This window comes from Apiospora kogelbergensis, assembly GCF_038363985.1.
Source record: "Apiospora kogelbergensis strain CBS 113332 chromosome Unknown utg000003l_segment0_segment0, whole genome shotgun sequence".
NCBI classification, from domain to species: domain Eukaryota; kingdom Fungi; phylum Ascomycota; class Sordariomycetes; order Amphisphaeriales; family Apiosporaceae; genus Apiospora; species Apiospora kogelbergensis.
The window spans coordinates 3,532,068-3,559,173 of NW_027117420.1; the positions used below are offsets into that span (position 1 = coordinate 3,532,068).

General features: G+C 54.4%; 7 protein-coding genes across 7 annotated transcripts; 4 read left to right on the forward strand and 3 right to left on the reverse strand.

Moving 5' to 3' along the window:
- Window positions 1-284: 284 nt before the first annotated feature.
- Window positions 285-3,664, forward strand: PG998_005898 (elongation factor Tu GTP binding domain-containing protein; the record flags this gene model as incomplete). Its single annotated transcript, XM_066872716.1, has 3 exons — window positions 285-1,288; window positions 1,344-3,175; window positions 3,282-3,664. 3 exons carry the CDS (start codon window positions 285-287, stop codon window positions 3,662-3,664), a joined length of 3,219 nt encoding a protein of 1,072 aa, XP_066732813.1.
- Window positions 3,665-4,067: 403 nt separating this feature from the next.
- PG998_005899 (uncharacterized protein) lies at window positions 4,068-7,809 on the reverse strand (the record flags this gene model as incomplete). The annotated part of the gene is made up of 2 exons (XM_066872717.1): window positions 4,068-7,250; window positions 7,291-7,809. The coding sequence occupies 2 exons, from the start codon at window positions 7,807-7,809 to the stop codon at window positions 4,068-4,070; spliced, it is 3,702 nt and encodes a 1,233-aa protein (XP_066732814.1).
- A 582-nt stretch (window positions 7,810-8,391) lies between these two features.
- PG998_005900 (uncharacterized protein) lies at window positions 8,392-11,226 on the forward strand (the record flags this gene model as incomplete). Its single annotated transcript, XM_066872718.1, has 2 exons — window positions 8,392-8,571; window positions 8,626-11,226. The coding sequence occupies 2 exons, from the start codon at window positions 8,392-8,394 to the stop codon at window positions 11,224-11,226; spliced, it is 2,781 nt and encodes a 926-aa protein (XP_066732815.1).
- Window positions 11,227-16,130: 4,904 nt separating this feature from the next.
- On the forward strand, window positions 16,131-18,596 carry PG998_005901 (uncharacterized protein; the record flags this gene model as incomplete). The annotated part of the gene is given in 3 exon segments (XM_066872719.1): window positions 16,131-16,790; window positions 16,843-17,871; window positions 17,886-18,596. 3 exon segments carry the CDS (start codon window positions 16,131-16,133, stop codon window positions 18,594-18,596), a joined length of 2,400 nt encoding a protein of 799 aa, XP_066732816.1.
- Window positions 18,597-19,404: 808 nt separating this feature from the next.
- On the reverse strand, window positions 19,405-22,134 carry PG998_005902 (uncharacterized protein; the record flags this gene model as incomplete). The annotated part of the gene is made up of 3 exons (XM_066872720.1): window positions 19,405-20,298; window positions 20,379-21,965; window positions 22,030-22,134. 3 exons carry the CDS (start codon window positions 22,132-22,134, stop codon window positions 19,405-19,407), a joined length of 2,586 nt encoding a protein of 861 aa, XP_066732817.1.
- A 2,393-nt stretch (window positions 22,135-24,527) lies between these two features.
- PG998_005903 (uncharacterized protein) lies at window positions 24,528-25,601 on the forward strand (the record flags this gene model as incomplete). Its single annotated transcript, XM_066872721.1, has 1 exon — window positions 24,528-25,601. One exon carries the CDS (start codon window positions 24,528-24,530, stop codon window positions 25,599-25,601), a length of 1,074 nt encoding a protein of 357 aa, XP_066732818.1.
- Window positions 25,602-26,103: 502 nt separating this feature from the next.
- Window positions 26,104-27,057, reverse strand: PG998_005904 (uncharacterized protein; the record flags this gene model as incomplete). Its single annotated transcript, XM_066872722.1, has 1 exon — window positions 26,104-27,057. The coding sequence occupies one exon, from the start codon at window positions 27,055-27,057 to the stop codon at window positions 26,104-26,106; it is 954 nt and encodes a 317-aa protein (XP_066732819.1).
- Window positions 27,058-27,106: the final 49 nt, after the last annotated feature.

The following is a 27,106-nucleotide window of genomic DNA, read 5'->3' on the forward strand; positions in this document are numbered from 1 at the left end:
ATACTATTCGTTTGGATCCCCAACAGTCTCCACCGTCTTCAGTTCTCTGCCGTATTAAACAAGTACTCAATCACTCAACCTCAATAAAGCCTGACCTTCTTCCCATCGATTATTAGTCGCCCGTCAGAATTGGATAGCAAGGAAGTTGAGATCTTTCATATAACAAGGTCCTATTCCTCTTTGCTCTAACAAAACCAACTGCAAGTCCTCTTCAGACTTTTACACTGTAAAGGCACGTCATCTTGGTCTTGAGCCCCAGAAATAAAGACGCAACACTCGGCATCATGCCCGTCGTCTCACCAGAAAAGCTCGGCCGCCTCCAGAGCGAGGCCGACGATGTCAGGAATATATGTATCCTAGCTCACGTCGATCATGGAAAAACGTCTCTTACCGACGCGCTTATTGCCACCAATGGCATCATTTCACCCAAGATGGCCGGCAAGATTCGCTATCTTGACTCCCGCCCGGACGAGCAGCTAAGAGGAATCACCATGGAGTCTTCGGCCATATCGCTGTATTTCTCCATGTTGCGGAGGTCTGCGCCCGATGCCGCCCCGGAACCTAAGGAGTACTTGATCAACTTGATCGATTCTCCGGGACATATTGATTTCAGCAGCGAAGTGTCGACCGCTTCCCGATTATGCGACGGTGCTGTGGTCCTAGTCGACGCCGTGGAGGGCGTCTGCAGTCAGACGGTTACTGTGCTCCGCCAGACATGGATAGAGAAGCTGAAGCCCCTGTTGGTCATCAACAAAATGGACCGCTTGGTCACAGAACTTAAAATGTCCCCGACGGAAGCATATCAGCACCTCAGCAAGCTTCTCGAGCAAGTCAACGCGGTGCTGGGAAGTTTCTTCCAGGGTGAACGCATGGAAGAGGATCTGAACTGGAGAGAGCGCATGGACGAGAGGGTAGCTGCGGCGGCAGCTAAGGAGAAGGAAGCGGCCTATCAAGAGAGCGAGAGCGATGAGCTACAGTTCCAGGAGAGAGACGACGAGGAGATCTACTTCGCCCCCGAGAAAAACAACGTCATTTTCAGTAGTGCCATCGACGGCTGGGCCTTCACTGTGCGGCAGTTCGCGAGTCTGTATGAGAAGAAGCTCGGCATTAAACGAAATGTCATGGAAAGAGTTCTATGGGGTGATTTCTATCTAGACCCAAAGACCAAGAAAGTATTAGGCAGGAAGCACCTCAAGGGGCGCAACTTGAAGCCAATGTTCGTGCAGCTTGTTCTTGAGCAGGTGTGGGCAATTTATGCGGCGACTACTGGTGGTGACAGTGGAAGAGGGTGAGTATCATTCACGTCCAAATACATGCGTTCGTCGTACTAACCAACTTCACAGAGATCCCGCACTTGTCGAGAAGATTACCAAGTCTCTAAATCTTACTATACCACCGCATATTGCCAGGTCTCGAGATCCTAAAGTCTTGCAAAGTACTATATTTTCCTCATGGCTGCCACTGTCAACAGCGTTGCTGGTCTCGGTCATTGAATCGTTACCTTCGCCTCGGGTCGCCCAGAAAGAGCGACTCCCCGAGCTGTTAGAGGATTCGCCAGGGGCAACTCATATCGACGCCAATGTTAGGAACGCCATGGTCAACTTCCAGACATCCAAGTCGGATCCTGTCGTTGCCTACGTTAGCAAGATGGTTTCGGTGCCCGAAAGCGAACTTCCCGCGAACAAAAGGCGGGGTGGACAGCTGAGCCCGGATGAGGCTCGAGAGCTCGCGAGAAAGAAACGCGCCGAGCTGGCACGAGCCCAACAGGCTGCGGATACGAACGGGCCGGTGAATGATCTGACAACGGCCATCGAGGATGTGAATATTGACGACCTCGTCCCGCAATTGGATGAAAAACCCGCCGACCCGGAGCATCTGATCGGTTTCGCGCGAATGTACTCTGGCACCCTGACTGTGGGGGACGAGCTGTATGTTCTTGCACCGAAGTTCTCACCAGCCCACCCACATGCTGCCCCTGAGCCACAGAAGGTTACGGTGACAGCTCTCTACATGTTGATGGGCCGGAACCTTGAGTCGCTCAACTCGGTCCCCGCCGGTGTGGTCTTTGGTATTGGCGGGCTGGAAGGACATATCCTCAAGTCTGGAACGCTCTGCAGTCAACTCGAGGGCGCAGTGAACCTGGCGGGTGTGAGCATGCTTGGCCAGCCCATTGTCCGGGTGGCGCTGGAGCCCGTCAACCCCGCAGACTTGGACAAGATGATCAACGGTCTGAAGCTATTGGTTCAGAGCGACCCTTGCGCCGAGTACGAGCAGTTCGAAAGCGGCGAACATGTGTTGCTGACCGCGGGTGAGCTACATTTGGAGCGTTGCCTGACGGATCTGAAGGAAAGATTCGCCAGGTGCGATATCCAGGCTGGCGCGCCCATTGTCCCCTACAGGGAAACCATCGTACGTGCAGAGGAGATGAAGCCCCCCGCCAACAAGGAACTAGGCCGCGGAGCTGTCGTTGGTGTCACCAGCTCCAAACAGGTGTCGATCACGGTTCGGGTCCGACCTCTCCCCGAAAAGGCAACGGAGTTTCTCCTGAAGAACTCGGGCGCCATCAAGCGCCTGTATAACGAGAAAAAGGCTGCGGCGGAAGGGACGGTCAGCTCCGTGACCGAAGTCGAGCAGGGAGATGTTGACATCGACGATGAAGATGTGCGCGATGGCAAAGGACTGTCTCACGACGAGCTGCGGCAACAACTTCAGGCCGCGCTAGAGACGGGCAAGGGGAAGGAAACGTGGAAAGGCGTCATCGAAAAGATCGCCGCGTTCGGTCCCAAGAGAATCGGTCCCAACCTGCTCATTGACGCGACCAAGGACGGCTGCTTCCCCAAGGTCTTCGGGGCTAACAGTAGCAACGGCGGCAGCAGCAATAGTTTGGGCGCCGACGACTCTCTGAACGCGTCCCACCTCAGCGACAAGATCACCTACGGTTTCCAACTGGCGACGAACCAAGGACCGCTGTGTAACGAACCGGTTCGGGGTATCGCGGTCGTGATTGAGGATATCGTCATAGAGCCGCCAGAGGACGAGGCCTCGGCCCGAGACAGGCTCGGCCGTCTCACCGGCGAAGTCATCAAGACGGTGCAGCAGTCCATCCGCCAGGGTTTCCTAGACTGGTCACCGCGTCTCATGTTGGCCATGTATTCTTGCGAGATCCAAGCCAGTAGTAAGTACTCCTTCCCTCCTGAATTTTCCCTTCACATCCTATATTCTATCCCCTTTCCTCTTCCTATACTGCTGTTCTTTTACTGACCCATTTGCACCCCAAATAGCCGAAGTCTTAGGCCGTGTCTACGACGTCCTGACCCGCCGCCGCGGCCGCGTCAACGCCGAAGCCATGAAGGAGGGCACTCCCTTCTTCACCATATCGTCGGTCCTTCCCGTGGCCGAGTCCTTCGGTTTCGCTGACGACATGCGTAAGCGGACCTCGGGCGCCGCCCAGCCCCAGCTCATCTTCACTGGCTACGAGATCCTCGACGAGGACCCTTTCTGGGTTCCCTTTACGGTGGACGACCTCGAGGACCTTGGCGAGCTCGGCGACAAGGAAAACGTCGCCAAGCGCTACATGGATGGTGTCCGCCGGAAGAAGGGGTTGCTGGTCGAGGGCAGGGGCGAGAGGAGAGGGGCGGAGAAGCAAAAGACGTTGAAGAGATAAGGGAGATGGAAATTTCCAAGATAGATCAGTTGGCGCACATCGTTGCATGGGGTAATCTAGGGTTATTTATTGGTTTGTGTGCTGTACTAGGGTATTTTGGTTGTTGCTGGCCGGGTTCTGTTCTTAGACGGTGGCGCATCAACCCTCACGAGCATCGCTCTTGTATTTTCCCCGATTGAGCAACTAGAAACGATGAATAACTCAATGCATCCGGGTGATTTCTAGCGCACGAGAAACCTATCTAACACCGTACTCCGTCCGCCATGCTGTCGTTGGTTCATGCCCTCTTCGCCTAATTCTTCCCTAATCTTATGCAATCAAACACACGAACGCTGGAGCTATTATAACCACATCCCGTCTTTTGTCTCTTTCAACATCGAGAGAAATATCAATAAAGATACACTTATTCGTCCATGTCCGTATCACCATCACAATCCTCCGAGCTGCTTCTGCTGCGACTTTGTGGCGGCTGCTGCTGTTGCTGCTCTTCTCCTCCTGAGGCAGCAGCAGCGGCAATGCTGGCCCAATCTTCTCCGCCGGTACGCAAGACCAATTCCGGATTGACGTTTGACTCGGCGAAGTAACGCTCGCGCCGTGTACTAGCCCGGGACCCACCCTCGAGCGCCGATAACGCGGCGCGCGTCGTGCGCATGCGCTTCTTGGGCGCCTGGCCGCCCTCGCTAAACAGATTGCTGCGCTGCAGTCGCTCCTCCTGTAGGCGCTGGTCGTACGCCACAATGCTTCGCACATAGGGGGCCACGTCCAGAGTAATGAGGCGCATGGTGCGGTCGAAGACGGATGGATCCAGGTACCCGGCCGCAGAATGGGTAGGCGCCTCAGCAATGGCGTCGAAGGCGAGGCTGTAGTCGTAACGCGTGGTCGATGGTGAAGAATAGGGGGGGCTGGAGAAACTACCATATATCTTCTCAACAGCCATGTCCTCAGTTAAGGGGCGGGTGTCGGTCATGCGGGGGAGTTGGCCACACGCGAAGACATCCTTAGCAAGGCTCTTCAGGGATAAGGCGATGTGCATTGAAGTCAGATCGTAACGAGTCGAAGTCTCTGCTTCGAGGAGACGGCGGCCGATAACAAAGTCTTCACGAGCTTTGAGAGGTAAATCGGGTACTGAGTGGTCGATCACTGCGCCATTTCCAGCAGAGTATGTGTCCGAAGAACAAATATCTGCGGCACTTAGCATGTCCGAGAAAGCGTCGACGGCTTCAAGCTCTGCCAGTCTCTGCGCTCGCGACCCCTCTGGGCTACTTGATTCGCGAGTGGAGGGATAAACCAAGTCGCCGTAGTCAAGACTCCAGCCATCCCACAGCTGTTGCTGGGCTTCTTCCTCGACAGTACGATACGCACAGGATTCGAGGAGCGGGTCTCGACTAAGCCAGCCCATACCGGGCTCATAGGTGTTCGTACTGACCACACGTACCTTCCTTTCGTTATCGGGTTCCACGTCTTCCACGCCCTTGTGGAGACGCCAACCAAACCCGCCCCTGAGATCACCGATGCCGATTTGGCACCAGTAGTTGAGCTCTGTTATGGACGCGCGAAGGTCCTGGTGGCGAGAGTCAAACAGTGTCTCAACGGCGCGTCTCCTTAAGGCATGCCCTTCGTTGGCAGCTATCAGAAGCAAAAGGTCGACTGCCAGGTCCTTGGGAGGCTTGCTGAATCTGAATATTCCGTAAAGATTAAGGTTCTGTAGCGGCACAAGGCTCTCATCGTTGCAGGTCATAATAAAAGGACGCTTTGACTGTATCATGAGACTGATTACGGTCGCCCAAAATTGTTTATCTTCTTCGTAGAGGATGTCGACTTCCTCGAGCAAGATCAAGGATTGCTTTTGACCCTTACCGGCCAGGGTTTTCGTCGACTTTTCTCCGAGCGTCTTCGCGATTGGGTTGGCCTTAGCAGGCTTCGCTGCGGGTCTCGGTTGCTGGGCAGATGTCTTCGGCTTGACGTTGAAGAAGGTTGTCATTGTACCTTGTTTACCTGATTTGAGGTCCCTGGTCACTTCGTCGTCGTCAGGTGCTTCGATACCGGCTGGTTCTACCTCTCCTTGCTTGTGCTGGACAAGGTGGTTTCGGGTCATGTCGCCGATTCTCTCAAGTATGTCTTTGCCGCTTCGACGCGAGCCCGGACTGATTTCGAAGATCTCAAAATCAAGTTCCTTCGCAATAGCATAGACCGCCGCAGTCTTTCCACACCCGTGCGGGCCACTTATAACGACGGCATTCGTGAGCCTGTCAGGCTCCTTTGACGCAGCTTTGACCACTGTTTTCTTTGCACCACCTTGACTTCCCTGTGGCGCCCAGTCAGCCTCGTCGTCCCCGGAAACTTCGGCCAAATCGTTTTCTTCAGCATCATCTTCAACGATGAAATCATCCAGCTTTTTGCCCTTCTTTCTCTTTTTGACAGGAGCGGTAGGTTTCGCTTTAGATTTGCTAGCATCTGTAACGCCCGTATTGACTGACTGGACTTTGAGTGTCTGTAACCAGTCCCGGAGCAGGATCGCGTCCTTGCTACTTTGAAGAACTTGAGCAGCCGCATTGGGTGCATACTTCTGTGCCCAAGCAACATTTTCGCATTTAGACTGGTCAAAGGCTGATAGAGACGTTTCAAGTGAACTGTATACTTGGATAATAGCAGGGTGTGGTTTCTTCCCAAAACCAGCTTGCCAGGTACGGAGCTCAGGCCGGATTCTGCATTGGAGCTTCAACCCACTCTCGAGATGCCTCTCTGGAACTCGCAAGGCCGGATTAGGAGGCTGAAAATCTGCCGTTTTCAGGGCCTGGAGTGTCTCGGTCAGGATATCAAGGCCAAGGTTCAGGGTGACATTTGACAGAACGGACTCCCCCGGTGCCAGACGCACCATGGACCCTTTCGCCTTTCTGTGCGGCACTGGAAGACTGACGCCGCAGGGGTTCGGTTCGGATAGCACGCTCTCGTCGCGCTCGTCTCCGTGAATGTGAGCCATTCCCTTGGATGGCCAGGCCGGATGTTGCGACCCCGGCATCTTGAGGCCGCCTGGCTGGGATCCGAATTGAGGGACATTTGTCTTCGAAAAGGGGGTTGCCTTGGTTTGCTTAGGCGAACAAGGGGTTGAAGTGAAAATGGTGTGCTTCTTTTCTGCTGACTTGACATTTGGATATTTCAGTTTGTTCACCGGGGTTGATGAAGTATTCAAACTGGATTGCTTTGGCTTTGCGGCAAAGAATGGGTGAGTAGGTGCCCCAGTCTTTATCCCCGTGGTCGCTGTTGTCGTCAACGATGTCTTCGATGATGTCTTGAGTGCGGCTGATTTCTTGGGGGTTTGTGGCTTCTCAGCAGTCGTTTGTTCATCGGCAGTCGATGGCTTCGTGGTATTGGTATGGGTCGGTACAAAGCGAACGCCGCTGTATATTGACTCAATAGCCTCGCAAATCCGTGTCTGAGATGGCTCATCGACACCGTAGCGTATAGTGACAATACGAGATGAGGGCGGCTTAGGCTTTCTACCACGCTTGGATTTGACCGCAGGTTTGACCTCGTTATCTACTTTACCCTCATTATTATCTTGAGACTTAGGGGGAGCCAATTGTCCCTGTTTTGGGGTTAAGGCGCAATAACTTGTGCCACTTCACAGCTGGCCGTATCTCCTGGCTCCTATTTTCAAGGTTGCTTGATAGGTTTGCTTGGCTTCTCGACGCAATAGCTTCAGTCTGGAGATGCGAAGTCACATCCCCGTTGTTGGACTGCCCATCAAGACTCCCAGTATCTGACGAAGCTTGCCCATCCTTAGACCCAAAATGGTCGAGGATACTGGAGGCTGCAGAGTCTCTACAGCGGCGTTTGGCTCGCGGCGCTGTCTTCTTGGAAGGCTGGTCACTGCATGCAGCTGTTGCATCCGTGTCTGCTTTGCGTCGCTTTCTTCTCGGTTGGGCCTCGCTGGGTTTCGGATTGGAGTCTCCAGCAAGTTCATCGAGGTCGTCTGCTCCTGCCACCATAGCTGCTCGGTCGGAGTTGGGACTGCAGGAAGGATCGGGTGTCACTGGGCGCACCACATCGGCAGATGTGTCTTGGGAAGTGCTCTTGGGAGCTGAGAAGAAAGGGTGCACTTTTGTGGTAGGCAAGGTCGCCACTTCCCCTCCATTCCCAGCCATTATGTGCACTCCACGATAGGGAGTAAGTAGGACTTGAACAACCGGATCAGGGAAGCGCAGCCATTGGAAGGTTGGAGGACGAGATGGCGATCGAGGTATCGGACGGCGCGTCTATATGGTGCACAGAAATGGCAAGAATGTATTAAATGACAGGTCTAGATTGTTCTCTTGAGGTGAAGTTGAGACCAAGAGCTCTATCAACCAACGACTGCATAGGCAGGACAGACACTAATTAATTACTGTCGCGTCTGCTGCAGGTAATCGCGTCCGTCATAGTCGCGCAGCTAGCTGGACGCGCCTGCCAGGGTCAGTCTTAATAGGCAAAACAGCACTGGCCATGGGACTTCCGGGGCTTATGGGCTTATCGGGAACAGACCCCACTGATACAACACCCTTGCATGTCGGTCTTTGCACGGTCCGACAACTTTTTTCTTCACTGCAAGAACAACCACTCCACTAAAAAAGTTCACGACTCTTTGTTGGTCTAGAGGTGAAGAAGCAGTAGAAAGCCCATTCCATCGCGTGTGCTGCAAAGCGCTCTTCGAACGGCTCGCAATCGCATTGGATCTAGCCTCGTCCATAATGACTTCCAACTTCCAGATCCAGAAGCCATATGTGCTGACCACCTTGCCTCGACCCCTGGACCCTAAAACCGGCCAATATGTTGTTGGCGAGGTCTTCGGAACCACAGAAGGCTCAAGAAAGCGCAAGCGACCGGAAGTAACTGTGGGCATTGACGGCGAGGCAGTTAATATCTACGATGTAAGGCTCACCTGCGAGATACCTCACTTTCAGCCACGTACTAATGTGTCCCAGGTGTCGTCTACCCGACTAGTCACTTCTTATCCCATCCCTCCGCAGTCCTTCTTCAGCTGCGCACCCTGTTCGATTCGACGCAGGAAGCCTGAATCGAAAGAGGTGATCCGGTATACTTATACAGCCACTCGCGACCCGGCCTACAAAGTGACGCTCTACAAAGACGTGATCGAGGCTTCCGGGAAGACCATCTCTTCCACCAAAACGCAATCGTTACAAAGCGCCGAACCTGTCCTCTACTTGACTACTCGATCCAGCCAGGCGTCCAAGAGCGACGAGATCCTCGATGCGACCAATGACGAGCTGCTAGTCATCCGGCGCAATGGCGAAGTGCTGGGCCTTGACAGCGAGACCCTCCAACAAAAGTGGAAGACATCCCCCGCCATCCTGCAACAAGACTTTGCGTTCGAGACGAAGAAAGATTTCCAACTGGACTATTGTGTGTCGGCTCAGATCTCCGAAGTAGTGGATGGCTTGTTCAAGGGCGACTGGGACGCCGTCAGCTCGCTTTCCAATGTAGCTCGCGATGACTCTAATGTCGAGCTTCTGCTATTCGTTTCCAGTATCGTGGCCGACGGCCAACGTGTGCACCATGTTCACATTCTGGGTCCTCTTCCACGCTCACAGACTATAGTGTCCGCTGCCGGGGGTCTGGTGCAGTTGAATGCGGTTCCCCTGCCTACTTCCACCACCGAGAAGAAGGTCCCCATCTATCGTCTAGACATCCGAACCGGAACTCTGACCGCCCTCTCAAAAAATGCACTGACAGTTTATGACCTGACGGCCAGTATCCCGAAGGTTATGCACCGTATGGAGATAGATGAAGCGACTTCCATTCTACGTTTGTCTAAAACGTCGGTTTTGACATCAAACTCGACGCAGCTCAATATCTACAACCCACAGTTTCAGTCTCTGCAAAGCTCCATCGAGACTGACTTGGAAGCGCAAGCTCAAGACGCGGGCAGTGGGCTGAATCAAGGATTCTCTCTAATGGCCTATTTCTCGCGGTTAGAGCTTGCTATCGGTATATCCGATACCAATCTCGTTGCCGTTCAACTTGAAGCACCCAAAACTCGATCTAAGAAGCGTCGCGCCGAGGGTCTCCTGATTGATTCAATCGGACGTGGTGTACAGCAGTTCAAAAAGACCAACCGGAACTCAGGCTCCAAAGTGGACACATCTGCTTTTAATGGCTTCCTCCCTGGTTCTCTGCGGGATGACTATTGGGACAGCTGGGGACAAGACCTAGCGCGCGCTGATAAATGGGTCGAGGACGATAACATCGAAGCTCTCGAGGTCTTCCTTGCCGAGAAGTTTGGTTTGAAATTGAAGGACGCCAAGGCAGCCAATGGCGCCAATGCTTCTACCAAAAAGGGCGAGCAGCAACCGTTGCCTGAGTGGGAATGGCCAGCCTCGAGGTCCGATTACCCTCAAGCCGATAGGCGTTGGATTTTGTACGCCATCAGCAGGACATTCCAGTGGAGCGATGAGAAGCTCGACGAGACCAGGACACCGATGCTCCTATGCACCCTCCCATATACGAACATTGTCAATTACCTTTTGGATGCAGGCCACCTGACCATAACCAACATCAAAGCAGCTTTACGGTCGCTGACAAACACTCTCCGGGATGTCGATATGAGTCTGGCAGAACAGCTTGTGCTACGGTTGGCGGAACTCGACCCTACGCTGGAGCTGTTGATGATCTACATCTCAGGAACTGCATTGGGTGCTGTCGAACTCGTGTTGGCGGTTCGTACAATCATGAGGAGTCTCGGGTGCGTGCAGGATCCCAAGCAGCCGCCACCATTGCTCCTCACCAACGGAGTCACTGAGGGGGCTGAGAGCGGTGAAAATGACAGCAACGACGTAGAGATGGAGCTGGACAACCTCGAACAGGATATTGCCAAGTTTGAGTCTGCAATCGAAGCCAACACAGGTGTGCATAGTGACGGCCTGAGTGCCGCTTTTGAGAAATTAGGAAATTGCTCTTCGCCTTCGATGGTCAAGGCGCTGAGGTCTATCTTCAAGCCGGAGGAGATTCTATCTCTCGTCCACCTTTTACGGATTGAACTAGTTAAGGGTGCGTGGCCATCTCGATACATGGACAACACGCAATTCGAGGAGGACCCGACCTTAGAGGCTCCCCCGGACGGTGTTGTCAAGCTAATCGCGGACCTCTTGCACCGCTGCGTGGACGCCATCGGCCCCGGCGGCTGGCTCCTCAATGACGCCATCCTAGCGAGCGACGGGTCGAGCGACCTGATTACAGCGCTGCGGTTGGAGGTCGGCGCCGCCCTGGAAGCTTCGCTAGAGGCCTCTTCGATTAGGAGTTACTTGGGCCAGATGCTGAAGTACAGCGAGGCGGCGCAGAAGGCCGAGGAGCAGGCCAAAAGGGTGGACGTATCGCGGCCCATCGCCCTTAACCTGCGCGAGTCGGGCGACCAGGCACTCCCTCTGGGCCTCAAGACCAAGACGCAGCAGATTGAGCGGCGGAAGGTGGTGGCCGGCGGTGAGATCATCAGGCGGTCAGCCAGAGAGACGGGTCACCTGCGTAGTCAGCAGGTCGGTTCTTACTCTCTGGAGAGGATCGCCATCTAGAGAGAGAGTCTCAGAGCCGTGTTGGGCACACAAGCTTGTTATTGAGGCTCTGCGACGGACAATCAAAGCGAGAGGGGTATTCTTGTCAGCTGTTCAGTGCTATTAGTCTGAGCTAGAGGCGTAAGAACGTATGGATGGACGGTCGGATGTTGCGGCGACGTTCAGGCAGTCGAATAATAGCCAATGGAGGTGTAGAATTCACTATTGTTTGAGCCGCATGCCTAGCCCTTTGGATTCAGCCACCGTCATGTAGAAACTTGAATTTGGCAATTTGGAGGTTCAGCTCGGGCACCGAGTCCATAGAACTTCGTTACAACTGTTCGCTGAGAATTCTACGTACGTGATTGACTATAGTGTTGCCTACCTGTTGACATAGCAGACCATTCCAAGCTCAGGATGTTGTGATGGTCACGATGCTTGAAGCCTCTTTTGCGTAGCTTCCGCGAGCTTGCTGCCTCGGGGCGGAAAGTACACACCATGTTTCTCTCATGTATCTTGCTAGTATTCCCTCTCGATTTGGCATTTCTGGGTATGAAACCCTCTTGGGCGTTCTGTTTTTTTCCCCTTTAGCAAGACTACCGGTAAATTTATTCCGATGCTGGCATCGACTTTGTCCAAGGCAGCCAGATAGCTATACGTTTAGTGAGTAATATGCAAGGTAAACGGCTCAATCTACCAGGCAATGGCATGGTGTGACTCAATTATTGGCCTGATACTGCAGATACATATTATGAGCCTCTATCGATTTAGGGGTATACGTATTCGCCGGGTCGCGATCGTCGCCAGTGGACTTTCACCCCAAGTTAGTGTCAAAGCCTGAATACCTAGACAACGTAAAACCCATCGCAGAGCTCCATAGCATCGTCTGTTGCCAGCCTCAACCTACCTGTAATTCCATAGCTGTGAGGCTGCTAGTTGCACAGCCCTTCTCTTTTTCTAGAAGCATTCCATAAGCCCCACACAGCATCCGCCCATCCGCCGCTCCGCCTGCCGCCGACAACATTTTGGAGGCGAGTCACGAGGGAACCCCTCCTTGGAACTTCGCCTCCTTTGCTTAGTCCCCGCATGGTGCCGAAAATTCGTGAAAGCTTCCATCGTGATAGGCGCATTCCCCCCAGTGCCTGCCCCTCCCTCCACCCGAGCCCAGGAATAGAGAGAGGTTTCAGTCTTAGATGGATATGCACTTGACATAGCTCGGTAAGCAAGTCAGGATTGGGAAGCCTGTCAGCTGCCATCTGCCATGTAGTAGCGAAGGAGCCGAGAGAGCCTCATGTTGAATAAGTCCTTCAGTCCTTCTACCCCACAATCTCGAGGGGCTTAGACCTGGGCCGTCTTACCATGCGGCAGTCACGGCGAATAGCAAAAGTTGAATGTGGGGTGTGAGGAAGGGGAGAACGACGGTTACACACGGTGACGGCGGCATGTGGAAGCAATTCCGACCGGTGCGCTAGCCTTGTTACCTGAGGTTGATGATGATGATGGCCGAGAGAATAAGACGTCCTATGTTTCCGCCCATCCACCATCCCTTCCATGCCCAAAGTGAGGGATCAGGGTTGTAGATAACCGATGCCACCACCACGTTGTCGGGTATTAACACCCGAAGATGGGTTTATACGATGGGGGTGACTCTTTTACCGGCCGGGACTGACTGGTGACTGTCCAGTGCAACGGCGCACAGCATTAGATGCACGTCCGAAACTATGATATGGTGACATCGTGGGGTTGTCAGCTACATGCTGGCACCAATTGACTTGCATACGTATATCGCATCAGATGGCGATCAGGCAGACAGACATGCTCACAAACTATGGTATCCAATGCGGTTTCGGGTGATTCTTGGTAGGCAATGTTCAGTATCATGTAGGTTCTGGCTAGTAGCCTTCGTACGTGTCCCGTTCCGCGGGCCCGCATCCTTGGTGGCTGCACACTTCTCTATTCCCAACTATTGATAGACGCTATGTTGCGAGCTTAGGTGAGCTGAGCTCTGTCTGACTTACCTTGCTGCGCCAAGGAGCCTAAGCAAAAGCCCACTATGTGAGCGGGCGTAAAGAGGCACTGCCGAGAGCAATATATCAGCGACAGGAAGGTCCAGAGTTGGGCTGCGCTGTTGCTGTTGCCTAGATGGGATTCCAAAAGGGCACCGGAAGTCCGCCACAACACTAAGCCGCAATTAATCAAATAAGGTTGAAGGTATTCAAACATGATGCGGCGATGCTGTGGTGTGAAACTGAAGCCGGAGCTGATAGTTGTAGTACATATGCATTGCATCCAGGCATGACTCAAAAGTCCTGCCCCCCGGCTGTCGACAGTGGCCGTATCATCAATACGTGTCTGCATCGTAAAGATGGCAAACCCCTAACCGTTGTACTACGATAGAATATGCACTATCCCGCGTTGATCATATAGAAGTAAAGCTGAAGTATGGCTAAGCGGGTAAACAAATCTACATAGTGATGCGCGCATGCTCATCGCCCGATCGTGGTGGTGGACATGGTTGGCCAAAGACCCTGGACGCATTCTGATTGGCGATGCGTCCAATGCCTAGAACGTTAGCATCAACCAGATTCGAGACCTGCTGCATGCATGCTGTGCTATGCATTCACGCATTCCTTTTGCAGCCTCGCACCTCGCTCCTCGCTTGAATATTGAGAGCCAGGAGTCTATATGCGTTGATGCGACAGGATGGAATAGTTACCATCAGCATGTCGGTTGTGAAAGGGGAGGGTGCCGTTACACACAATATGTCGTGTCCTACCTGATAGAAGAAACCGGTTTGGCAAGCAAGCTCCATACCGTATACCGTACCGGCATCGTGATAGGCGGCGATGTTTACCTGGCACAGCCGCCGTCCTGCGATTCTGCTGCGAGCCCCCTCGGGGAGGAGCAAGAAGTAAGGAACCCCCCGAGTTTCTGCCCGGGTCCCACTGGCTGGCTGTGCCTGTTCTCGTTTGTCAATTGATTTGATGATCATTGCTTTGCTTTCGTGTCTTCGTCTACCGTCCGCATAGGAGCCCCATTCCCCCATTCCCCTTCCAAGCTCTGGACAGACGGAGCTGCAGAAGACACTTGATTTTTTTGTCACACATATCAAGAAGGTGGCGGGTGCAGCGTTGCGTTGCAGCGACAATCTCTTCAAACGTAGCGATGCAACACCAGCCTACAGCGCAGCACAGCACAGCACACGCCAGACGCGCCATCTCGCTTTATTGATCGCCATGTGGGAGTGGTTGACGAGCGTGAGAAAGGGAAGCGGAGAACCACGGCCGCGGGTCCGTCCATTGATGGCAGGATACGTATATGCACGTACAGTAGCGTTCACGAGTTTGCAGATGGCGTGCCTCGGCGCTGTACCTTAACCTAAAAGGTGTCGCCCGTGTCGTTGGGAGTCGGAGGCACGTTGGTTGGCTGAGTGTTTCAACTGTTCCAAGCGCAGCGCAACACTCACCCCCTAGCCCCCCATCCGAGCACACTGGTCCCTGCTCTTTTTTTCTTTCAATATTTCGGGCATGGCTTGCATGGGAAGGAATTCTTGGATTTCATGGGGGAGAGGAATCTCCGCCTAAAAAAGCCTTGAGGATGGGATGATTCACCACGTCATTGGCTAGCCCTGTCTCAAGGGTCCGAGTTATGATGACATATGTCCCTCCACGATGGTAGCCCGCAATTGGAGAAAGACGTCACATAGCCCCAAGAAAAGCCACACATCCCCCAGTCCGAGTCGCTCGCTACAATGTCTGATCGATCAATTCCAGTGCCGCCCAGCCCACAGACTTCTTTGTTGTAACCTTCAGACTAAAATAAATAAGTGGCAGACAACAAACACCGCTGGAGGCTTTATGTACGTATAGCAGCCAGGGTGCGAACTCTGTCGCAGGAGTCGATTCGGTTTGGAGTTTGTGAAAGCAGGTAATTGTCACGCCGATCTGTGTGTGTGTTTGGTGTGTGCGAGTGTGCATGGATTACGTCCTGGTGTGTCTATTTCTTCGCTGCGTGCGTCAGTCAAGCAACTCGACATAAGATTGCACGGGTATTAGGCAAGGGGATACGACGGGAAAGGGAAGACTAGGCGACGCATGTCAGCCCACGGAGCCCTCCGTATTGGTATCAGTATTTGTCGATTGCAATCACCATTCCGTCGGTTCGTGGCATTCGAAGGACCCGGCTACGAAGACACATCCGACGATTGGGATGCTGCGCTGTCGAGTCTACGCGCCGTCCACTTTTGTCAAGCTCCGAGACTGCTTCGAGTAAAGCAAAGGGCCGACATGATGGGTTTTGTCTTTCTATTTCCGTCCCCCCACAGACCCCGAATCGAGTCCTGATGGCCATCCTTCCGGGCCCAACTGAACCTGGACTATACAAGCCCTGGAAGAACAAACAGAGCCGGTGCATTTTGTATTTACAGCAGCTAACCAGCCAGGCACGCAAGGCACATACCACAGGTTCACGCACCGCTCTGTGCTACGTCAAGGGTTCTCTCCCAGTACTGATACATGTACAGGTAGAGGTACAGGTACAGGTAGAGGTACCCTTGCGAGTGTGGCAAGCCAAGGTCACCAGCCCAGCAGCTGACCCTTGTCATCGTATGGGGACGGAACACCCCACATACACACACTTACATACTTACATACACGGACGGTCGCTAGGCTCGCTCTCACTCTCGACTCGACACTAGACACTAGACACTTACACCCGGGGGGATCGACTTATTAATCTGCCCTCACTCACCTCATGCAACCTTTGTCTCTGCTCTTCCACCCATACATACGTGTTATGACCCTACATACATATTGTTTTGCATTTCCGTCTGTCACGGCCCTGTGAGACAAACTAGCAACCCGGATTCTCAGTACTGATCGGCTTAAACGCCAAGCGGGACTTGGTTCCCAACACATCGCAGCGTGATGACAACAATCGGCTATGGAACAGCCACCCAGGCTTCGTCGGCTGCCGACATTGACAAGGTAGATGCCTTTGCGCGCCAGCTCCTGCGACGGGTGCGCAATGCCGGCGCCGAATTCTCCGACGTGTCTATGATAGTCCTTGGCTTGCACACGGTTTTGAAACACCTCAAGGCAGAAGCCGAGGACCCGGGTTCTCTACTCAACTCGGGCGACAAGTCTCGCTACATCAGACAACTCACGCCCGTATTGGAGGATTGCGAATTCACCCTCCAGCAGCTCCACACTATCCTGGAGAGAAGCGGCGGCAATGGGAGCGGCAGCGACGGAGACGGCCGGGATGCGCGCTCAAGATCCTTGAGCGGCTTCGAGCGCGACAAGATTGTTCTGATTCGCACCAAGCTGGAAAACCAGAAGCTCAACATCGACATGTTTCTCGACACGGTTCAGCTGCACAACCCTGCCAGGTCGCATCCCGCAGTCGACACCAGCAACGCGAACCTGGACTCGATCAAGGACAAAGTCGATGCCATCGCCACGAGGATCTTCCAGCGCGAGAGCTCCAACGCGAGTGCTGACGTTGTCGACGATGAGCTCTGGCTACAGTTCAGGGACGAACTTGAACGGGAAGGCTTCTCGAGGGATGTTCTCAGGCGAAATCAAGTGCGTCCCCTCACCCCGTCGGACTATGCGATTACCTACTAATTGTGTTCAGGATGTCCTTCGCGCTTATATCAGGCAGCTTGACGAGCAGCGATCAGTCTCTGGGGGCGTCACGCCTACTGTTCGTGGGTTTCTCGAGAGTTACAAGTCTCAGCAGCCTTCTCTTACAGTTGCGCCGTATCCACCCTACCCAACTGGCGATGACGAGCTGAGCCCGAAGGAAATGATGTACCCAGCCATCGACAATGAGAAGTTTTCACCTTCCATGAAAGAGGAACGGCGCCGACCGGAGAAGCAACTACCATATCCGTCTAGCCTTACGCAACAATCCACCGCCTTATCGTATGACCGCCGTTCCTCGGAAGACGATGACGATGGCCGCTCTGACGATTCGATGGCTTTGGTTATCTCCACGCGCGATCTCATGGCCATAGACAAACGCCAGGCTGACCTCGCTATTGCTATGGATAACATGCATCTTCAACCACCCTCGACTTACACTACCGGCCCCAGCCCGGGTACTTCTCCCCAGAACCATTATCTCCCAGCGCCTCACAATGCCGGTCTTCTTCCCTCATCAGTTGACTCGCCCCAATTTGTACCAACCGTCCCCCCCTCCACCTTATGGGAGCTCACCTCCTCCGGTGCTTCACTCCAATTCCATCTCGGCCCCAGCCATTCCAGGCGCCGCACCTTCTCTTCCGGGCCAGCCGCAACGTTGCTCTCGTTTGGCACCCGACTCCCAGGGACACGACATACCGTTGGATGCTTCGTGGACACGGATCAAGAGGTCTCTTGTCTCCCCGAAGTATTGCACCAAGCGGGTGTGCGTTTCGAGGCGCGCCCTGATTTCGTCGCCATTCTTGGCGTCTTTACGAAGGACGATATCCGCGAATTCGCCCGCAAAAGCGCAGAAGTTCGCAGGAGGCGAATCGGACAGCGCAGGACCAATAGGGAGCGCAGCGATACCCAGCGGTATTACCCAGACAAATATAAGAATTGGGACGTCGAAGCACAGAAGAGGTCGGGCCACGGCAGCTTCGACAACAACAGCAGCAACAAAACAACAATACGCCTCGCCGTGCCGACTCTCAGTCCTCGACGGGCTCGGACCTATTTGATTCATCCGATAGTAGCTCTGACGATGAAGGACTCCCCGCTTACCGATCACGAGACGGCCACTCGCAGGACTCCAAGGAAGACGCCGATGAAAAAGGCACCAAGGTATATCCTTTCATCGTTCCGCCTCCAGACAAGGGAAATGGGGCTAGCCCAGCTGCTACGGTGAAGCCGAAGCCCATCTTGAAGAATAAGAATGACGACCCGCACGTGCGCTTCGATCCAGAGCCCAAGGTGCTCAGCGGTGCAGCTCCACGCTCCTTGCCTCAGTCACGCAGCAGTCACGGAGACAGAGACGAGCGCGAGCGACGGTATCGTGAAGATCGGTACGCGCCCCGTTCCTACGACGATCGGGATCATCATCGTGACGCGGCACGAGGGGATCGTGGCGACCGGGGAGGAGACCGGCATCGCGGCGAAGACGATAGCCGTAGGCATCATTCCAGACACTATCACGGCGGCAGTTCTGACGCCACTTCGTCACGCCCACGGGACCGAGACCGGCACAGCGCGCGCCGACGGGGTGACCGCAGCGACCGGTATAGCCGTGATGACGCCGGCGATCGCGGCAGCGAGGACCGCACGGCGCGAAAGAAAGCCCGGGGCGAGACGCTTCGCGCTGTGGGTATCGGTGGTGCAGCCGCCAGTCTGCTCAGCGTTCTCACTGAGGCGGCTGCTGGTTTGTAAGATATCGTCTCAAGGCCGGCCCTTGACAGACATATACCAGCCCCGAGGCCCAAAACAAAGGATATAAAAATATGAAAACAAAGGAAAATGGAGATACGGGGTTGGTTGTGGCCAGGAAAACGAAGGGGAGGCTATCACGACCTGTTACGATTCTAACGTTCTACGTTTTGCTATTGTTCAACTAAGATTGAATAAGGGTGTACTATCAAACTGTATAGGTGTTTCTTATGTATGATACGGCGGGCAAAGGATATTTGATAGGATACATAAGAGATTGGATGGGATTGCGGGAGTGGAATGATACCCGGGGTGGAAAGTTGGCTCATGTTGGAATTTCTCTTTCGTATCGAAACGTATGCAGCTGACAAGTTACGAATGACATACGTATGTGGGACTTTGCAAAATGCCCATTGCTTTCGCCTCTTATGCAATTGCGTCTCGGTTCATACTCCATGAACTCCCATATTGCCTGTCCTCCCCAACAAGAACCCCACAGAGCGATATTCAGGGGAAGACAAGGCATGCATCAAATACCCAAGTGAAATATACATCTAAAACACGTTGAGTCCCAAAAGTCAAATGCCTTATCATTTCATCTCGTAATCTAATCCTAAATGAATGCAAGAAAAAACAGACAGACAGACACCGTCACGCCTTACATAAGTACGAATAAGGCGTATCAAAATTCCTCCCGAAAGTAGTAGGAGTCATGTTGGAGGACCGCCGCCATGCATACATAAACAGAGACACATCTCCCACCAGACTGCAACATATTTAATCCTTTCGTCTCATCTTGTTTCTCATCAAATCAGAGACGGCGAGACCTCCTGACCGCACCACTCGCCGCCGGATCTCGCAGCGTTTCCATAGTGACGGGTGGCTGTTGTCTCACTTCCTTAACAGCCGCCTCGACCGCCGCCGCACCACCACTGCCTTTCTTCATGCGGGCCATGACGACGGCGCGATGCCGCGTGGCCTCGGGGTTGTCATAATTAATCTGCGTGGCCGGGGGTTTCGAAGAAGCCCCGTCCTCGCCGAGGATGGTGTTGTCCTGGCTGGCTGAGCCGCCCTCGAGGCTGTTGAGAGAGTCCACGCGCACCCCCGCGCCACCACTGGTCGTCGCCCCTACGCTCAGCGATGACGACCCCGGCCTGGCGTTTGCGGCGGCGTTGTTGTCGCCGCTCGCCGACGAGGCGGCCGACGCGTTGCTGATGGCGCGCCCAAAGACTTCGCGCTTCCGCCGGGCCGGACGGGCAGAAGTAGTAGTAGTAGTCTCACAGCCACCGGCGCCGTTCGGGATCAGGTCGACCAGACGGTTGGCCATGGCGTCGCGCTCTGCCTTCTTTGCCGCCTCTTTAGCTGCTGCTGCTTCTTTGGCCGCTGCTGCTTCTTTTGCTACCGCTTCAACTTTTCGTTTGCGCGATCGTGCCAGGTCTTCGGCCGAAGGGGGAAGCCGAATGGGCGCCGTATCGGACTCGTCACCGTCGCCGCCTTCCGAGTCGCCTACAGTGCCTCCAGATTGGAAGCGCCGTAGGGACTTTCGCTCTGAGCCTGCTTCGGGTTTTGGTGGTGAGGTGGGTGGTGGATTGCTATTATTGCTGTTCAGAGACGCCTTGGACGCCTCGGACAAGGGCTGAGGTTCTGTGACTGTGTCCGCAAATTCTTGTGGGTGAGTTGGTGCGGTGTCGTAATGTGAGGTTTCCTCCGTGGGAACATTGTTCGGGGTTATTTTGTCGTCCCGGAAGGCAGTATCGTCCAAAACGCTCCCAAGGCCCCCTGGACGCGGCGGCCTGGTTGCGGCTTCTTGTGGACAGGCTCAGATCTTGTCCTAGCCAGCTTCTGGTCATGTCTCTGCAGGTCTGGGTCGACGTCAATGGAGTGCCGCTGCTTCAGTTCCGGGAACATGAACTTTTCCCACCAGGGTACCAGGCAGCCGTTCATGATGCATTGCCAGAGCCAGTCAGCATTGACGACGGGGATCTTGGAGAGGATGGCGAAATCCAGCTTCTGCCTCCGGACGTCCTTGACCGAGGGGCAGACCAACAGTGAGCTTTGCGAGTTTAGCCTCTCGGCGTATTTGGCGCCCAACTGCGACACAGCCTTCTGGACTTGGTTCAGCCGCTCGTTTTTGAAGCCGGCGGTGCAGATGGTGAGCTCCTGAAATCCGTCGATGGGAAATAGGGGGAACGGCCGCCCCAGAACGTGGTCGTTGGGGTGGAATAGGCGCTTGTTATGGATACACCGCTCGAGATAGAACTCGGTAATTATATGGACACCTTCGGGAAGCGCGGGATGCGTATTAGGCTGGGAGGACTGCGGCACGATCAAGAAGCGCTGCTCGGCTGGTTCAGGGTGTGCAGAAGACGCCACGTCGGCAATCGAGGTGGAGACCTCTCCGCCATGGGATATCAAGTGCCCGCAGACGATCTGGGACCGCTGGGCAGGGAAACCGTGGACGAAGAAGCGGCATGACGAGAATACGCCGCCTTTGGGTACTGGCGTGGGATCCGCGCTCGACATGGAACGCGCGAGCTGGCTGCTTTCCGACGTTGGCCGCGGCGGCTCGGTCACCTGGTCGATGGCGGTCGTGCTGGCGGCTCTGGAATTCATGGCAGGCCTCGACAAGTCGGTTGACGACCTCTTCACGATCATTTCGTCCCACACGTTGCTGCCTCCCCGAATCAGTTTCATGCTCGCCGTCTTCCGGAGCTTCCTGCGGCCTTCTTCAGGGACCGCCGCCGTCGAACCGTCGCGCGGCCGCTTAGCAGAGTTCGGGAGCCGCTTGACCTCCTTGCGCGCGCCCTTCCCCTGCCGCTCTTCTGGCAACAGCGGGTCGTAGCAGGCCTCGTCCAGGATCATGCCGCGGTCGACGCTGTCGTTGAGCCACTTGAGCGAGACGGTGGTGATTTGCCAGTCGCGGGCGGCCATGTATTTCTTGCCCTCGGGCTTGCAAACGATGAGATGGGTGACCTTTCTAGAGAGATCGCCCGTGTACCCGCCGCCGTGCGCCTTGACCGTCTCCTCGATGTACAGGCGGTCCGCCTCCTCGAAGCCCGTGAGGCAGACGAGCAGGCGACCCGGCTCCCGCTCCTCGGGGTGGGGGCTGTCGGGGTTGGCGCCGCGCGCCTCGAAGGGCTGGAGCTGCCATTGCGCCTCCAGCTGGGCAAAGTCCATGTCCTGGTCCTCGACCCAGAGGCTGCGCACGGCGTTGACCCAGCCTGCGGCCATGGGCTTGATGTCGGAGCGCTCGCGGGCGACATGGCGGTACTTCGGGGTGTCGTAGTCGCCGACGATGAGGTGGGTGACATCGGGGGTCAGGTCGTACTTGTGGGTGCCTCCCAAATCGGCCGTCCTTGTCGCGATCTCGGTCTAGCGGGTGGAGGGCAGATGTTAGTGATGGCAAAATACAGATGGGACGGACCAATCAACCTACTCTTTGGTCAGGCGGGATGCTGGTGCAGCAGACGACAACACCGGCAAAGGGCTGCGAGGGGTCGAAGGCCGTCCCACCAGTCTCTGAGGTAGGCGGCGAGTTCATCGCTGGCTTAGGCAACAACAGTGAGGCATTCCAGGCGGGTATTTAAGAGGCAAGAAAGGGCAGTAAATAATGTCTGGCATAAGCCAATTGTAGGAGCAGGCCAAGAAATCAATCAGTTAATTGTGGCGCGTCAAGTCCCGGTCCAAGTCGCGTTGGGCCAAATTGGTGGACGATCCACTTCGCGGGTGCGGCTGCCGAGTGGTGGGAAGGTGGGGCCGGTCTTTCCCAACGTCATGTCGCCCTTCCGCTGTTTGTAGAGCGCCGGCCCCCAGGAAAGCCGGGCTTATTCTCCCTCCAGCCCCCGGGCACCTTCTGATTCCTCAGGCGCCCAGATTACCAACAATCGAAAGTAGTCCTAATAGGTGCCCATAACCTAACATTCAATCACCAGGTGGTAGAACAGGGCACGTTGGCTCAGCGGTCTGTTCCATGACCATGTAGTCAAATCAAATTCCCGGAAACAGGTGCTATGCTGGTCACTGGCCCTGTTGAGAGCTCACCGGCGCTCAGAAGGGGGCGCTCAACTGAGGGCCTAGAGGACGGTTAGATGGTTTCTTTTTTTCTCCTTCTTTTCATCTTCTTTCTCCTGTTTTTTTTTGGTTTATAAACCTTGCTGCACTGCTGAGTGAGGTCCAAAAGGAAACGAGTTTCATGGTGATTTGAACTGTTGGCCTCTCGGTAGATCACGACAACGGAACAATCGTGCTTCCAGTACATACAGATGCCTAAGGCTAAGCCGGAGCGTATGGACGATGCAGCCCAATAATCGACATGACCTGTGATTACATCAACATATGAGCGAAGTTTGACAGGACTTTTGGTAGCAGGCCTCTTGCCATGTCAGGTGGCTTTCTACTGCTGAGGCATATGTACGTACACACAAAACCTCGTACAAGCATACATGGCCAGATTGCTCTGGCAAGACATAGGCCAGACATTGCTATACAAGACTGGTATTCCCGGCTATACAGAATGGGACGTCGCCTATTCTTTCCTTCTCTGGTTGAGTACGTCTGCGTGCCTGCAGAAGGCACAGTAGGACTCACTTACAGAGTACAATACGTGATCGTAAGCATGACTAGTACAAGATATGAGGCCTAGGTTAGAACTTCCACAGTGAAATCGACGAATATGCAGTGGAAGTCAGTGACCTGTGTCGTTGAGCTTCCCATCATGAGCGACCTCACTGGACGTGTTTAATCTCATCGAGTACAATCAGTAGCCGAGAGACTACGCATATGATCTCATTGGTGAAACATGAACAAGCATAAACCGGGCGTAGATCTGGGGCGCCACTAAAGCGCCAGCGGCCAACGGTTGCTAAGAACCGGCGATGCAAAAGAAACAAGAACCACGCCACTCTCTGCTGTTCGACTCCGAGCTGTTGTGCCATGTATATATGTTGGCAGCACCTGCCTAAGGAGAACTGTTCGCGCGTATCAAATCTTCTTCGTCATGCTGGCCAGTAGATTCCTTGTGCCTAACCCAGAGCTGCCATCACCCGATCAGAAAGTATCACAACAGGAAGAAACTGTTCTGCCTGGTTAGTAATCGATCACCTATGGGACACACAGTTCCAAGGAAAAAGATTGTCTCGCCGATTCGGATGTGTTATTCTGCACAGCTGGTGATGAGGGAGCGGTGATTCGGACCGGACCAAAGATGCCCACCAGCTGAAAAAGGGGTATACAGGGGCTCGACAAGGCTCTGAATAATGACGGCAGCCAAAACAAGCCCACCAAGCTTCATCCTGGGCATTATTTGATATCCTACAAAAGCTTAGGAGTCCCGTGGCAGTCATGGGTTTCCCTTTCCCCATGATGCCTTCTGCCATTTCAACATTGCGTCCCGGGAAATTGCAGGCTCGGTACTACCGGACTGTACGACGGTGCTACCCAAGGTGTTCGCCTAAATGCCACGTTCCGTCTAGTCCCGCCGCCTCGTTTCCGTCCGACCACATCATGGCCAAAGCCCAGGAAACGATCCATTACCGGCCCATGATTTTGATAAAAATTCAATATTCTCTTTTGCACTATCAACCACGCATACATCTTTCTTGGGTTTATTCGCCTTTACTTATTCGACTTCATTTTCCTGTTGAGTCTCAAACTAGGTACTTTTCGCCCACATATAATTGTCATCACTTCTACGCGGAGGCTTTCTGCCGTTGTACTCTCAAGCCAGACGTGCTATCGTATTCACCTGGATCTGCGGTTGGGAGGCATCGAGACCATCAACTTAGCTGAAAGGCCCAAACTTACTGACTGGTAAGGTCACCGGCTCTTTCCTGGCTGCCTGTTCATAAGGGATCTCTCCCCTCCCTTAACAAACCCTCCATTGAAAAAAGCATCGTTTCCTATCTCTTCCACAAGATACCAAGGGGAAGAAGGAAGATGCAACGAGGCCGTGAGAACCGGACACCCTCACTTTCATCCTCGCTGGCCGACTCCGACCCACCGAGCCCCCGACCTCCGTACTCCGCCACCAACGCACACCGCAGCCACGTCAGATGGTCCAACTCCATATCCCCGGATGACCCTTTGCGGAATAGGGGCTCGTATATGCCACAAGAGCAATCGTCATCGCGGCGGCGTGACTCTTTCGCCACCCAACCACCAACACCACCGCCACCACCACATCACGACGGGGATGAGAAAGAAAGAGCAAAAAGAAAACCGTCGGTGTCGTTCCTCAAAGACCAGATCAAAGACAAGGTCAAAGGGAAGAAATCGACGACGGCCAAGGATCATCCGAAAGAGGGAAGTAGTGATAGGAGCAGCAGCAGCAGTGCGCTCAAAACCTCGCTGGTGTTTCTAGGCTCGGTCGCGGCGGCAACGTACGTGGCCAACCGGTTCTGGCCCCGAGGCGTAACCTACGGCGATAGGGAGAGATGGGAAGAAGAGGAGCCTCGCCAACAGCACGAGCGCAGAAGAAGGAGACGCTCGGCTTCGCGGCAGAGTCGGCGGCTACGACGGGGCAGTTCCGACGACGAAGGAGTTCCCCGGCCGTACAGAGGCGGCGGTCGCGGCGCAGAACGTGTAGTGTACGACGATGAAGAAGGGCCGTCGCGGCGGGGACTATCTAGAGGTCGTTCGCACAATCCCAGGTACGCCGTAGTAGAGGTAGTTCCCGCCCGAGGAAGCTCCCGAGCGGCCAGCACGAGACAGGAGCAGCAGTACGACCCAGATAGTTGCAGCCACAGCAGATCGGGCGATCGCAGGAGGCTGTCGTCGTCGTACTACCACTATCACCACGACGGTGGTGAGCGGCGGTACTACTCCCCCGTGAGGCTGCGCGACGAAGACGAAGACGAGTTTGACAAAGGTCGTCGTAGTACTACCATCTACCGCGAGCCTCGGTATGTCGAGCATCAAGTTACGACGTTGCGGAGGAGCTCGTCCGACGACCCATATACGACGACGGAGCGTGTGGTACGAAGACAATACCGTCTAGATGAGCGTGGATAATGAGCTATACTAGCATTGCATAGAGGGTCAAAGAAGAAGAAGGCAGTTCCTGGTGGCAGCGTTTCGTTCTACACCGGTTTTTGATGGGAATCATGAGTAGAGCACAATGATTTGAGGCTAGAATGATGATGAAAGTCTATGTTATACTTCGGCGTCACCACGTATTTCGTACCTTACCAGGGCTGGTATCATGTAAAGAGCAGCCAGACATAGTACGGACACTCCAAATCTATCACCCCAAGTCCAAAACTGACTCCTTCATTGTACGTGCCGTGGCCGGGTCAGGGGTGCTATATCGACTTGACCCCTGAGTCGTATGCCTCCAGCCAATGCGGCCCAAGGCAGAGACATCAGTCCTGGGCCTGGGCCAAACTGAGCGGCACCAAGGTCATTCCCTTCCCTTTCGGCCCTGTAAGTTTCGTCATCATCGAAGGGATCCTCAAACTCAGACTCTTCTTCTTCTTCGTCCTCGACCGTAGCCATCTTTCTGCTGGCTCGAGACTTAACCCCCCCCGGCCTTGCCAGCTCTTCCATAATCACGGCGACGATTGGTGTTATCGCCTAAATCATCACTGTCACTTTTAGATCGTTGACGATCTCGAGGTCGTCGACGGGTTCTAGCTCTCGCTTCCTTAGTCGACCTCCTCGCCGCAGTTGGACTCAAATTACTGCTACCCCCACTACGACGACTACTTTTCTCATCGTCGGCCTCCTCCATCTCAACATCCTCTTCTTCTGCTCCTTCATCTTGGCTCCAACCAGGCAGTAGCTGCTCTTCTGGCGGATCTAAATCTCGGGAGGAAAACCACAGGGGTGGTAACCGACCATCACCATCGTCACCACCACCCAACAGCTTCGCGATGGTACCACGGGGATATTTGGGAGTGACGATGTAGTACCCTAGTCTCCAGCGCCGCCGACCCTCCTCAGTACTGTGGATCGGCACCACGATCTCGACGCCGGTGGCGGCAGTAGTAGTAGCAACATCACTCTCGACCGCGATGCTCTGCCCCATAGGGACGAGGCTCGCTGTACCCCTGTTTCCACCACCGTCAACATAACCACCACCACGACTTCTACTAGCATTGCCGGGTCTGCCCACTATCCCCTTCGTGGCAAACACCAGCAAGTCACGACCCGAAGGGCTATTGTTGAGCAGCTGCGGCGCGGCACCGCCAATGGCTGGCAATGGATACCAAATCAAAAATTCGGGAAGCTGTAGCATGTTTCTGGTGTTGCCCTGAACCTGGAACCCAACATCGCTATGCGCGCCATCGGCAGAGAAAGAGGTAGTGGTGCCTGGGGTAAGACGGAGGAGGATCACGTTGGAGCTGAGGCGTTCGGTTGACTTGACAGAAACGGACGTCTGGATACTGCCTAGGGGCAAGTTACTGACTAGTAGGACGTGCAGAGAGCCGGCATCGTCGCTGGAGGAAAAAGAGCAAGAAGAAACCATGGTGCCACACAGCTGGCGTTGACTGGTAGCCAAGGTGTTGAGAAGTTCT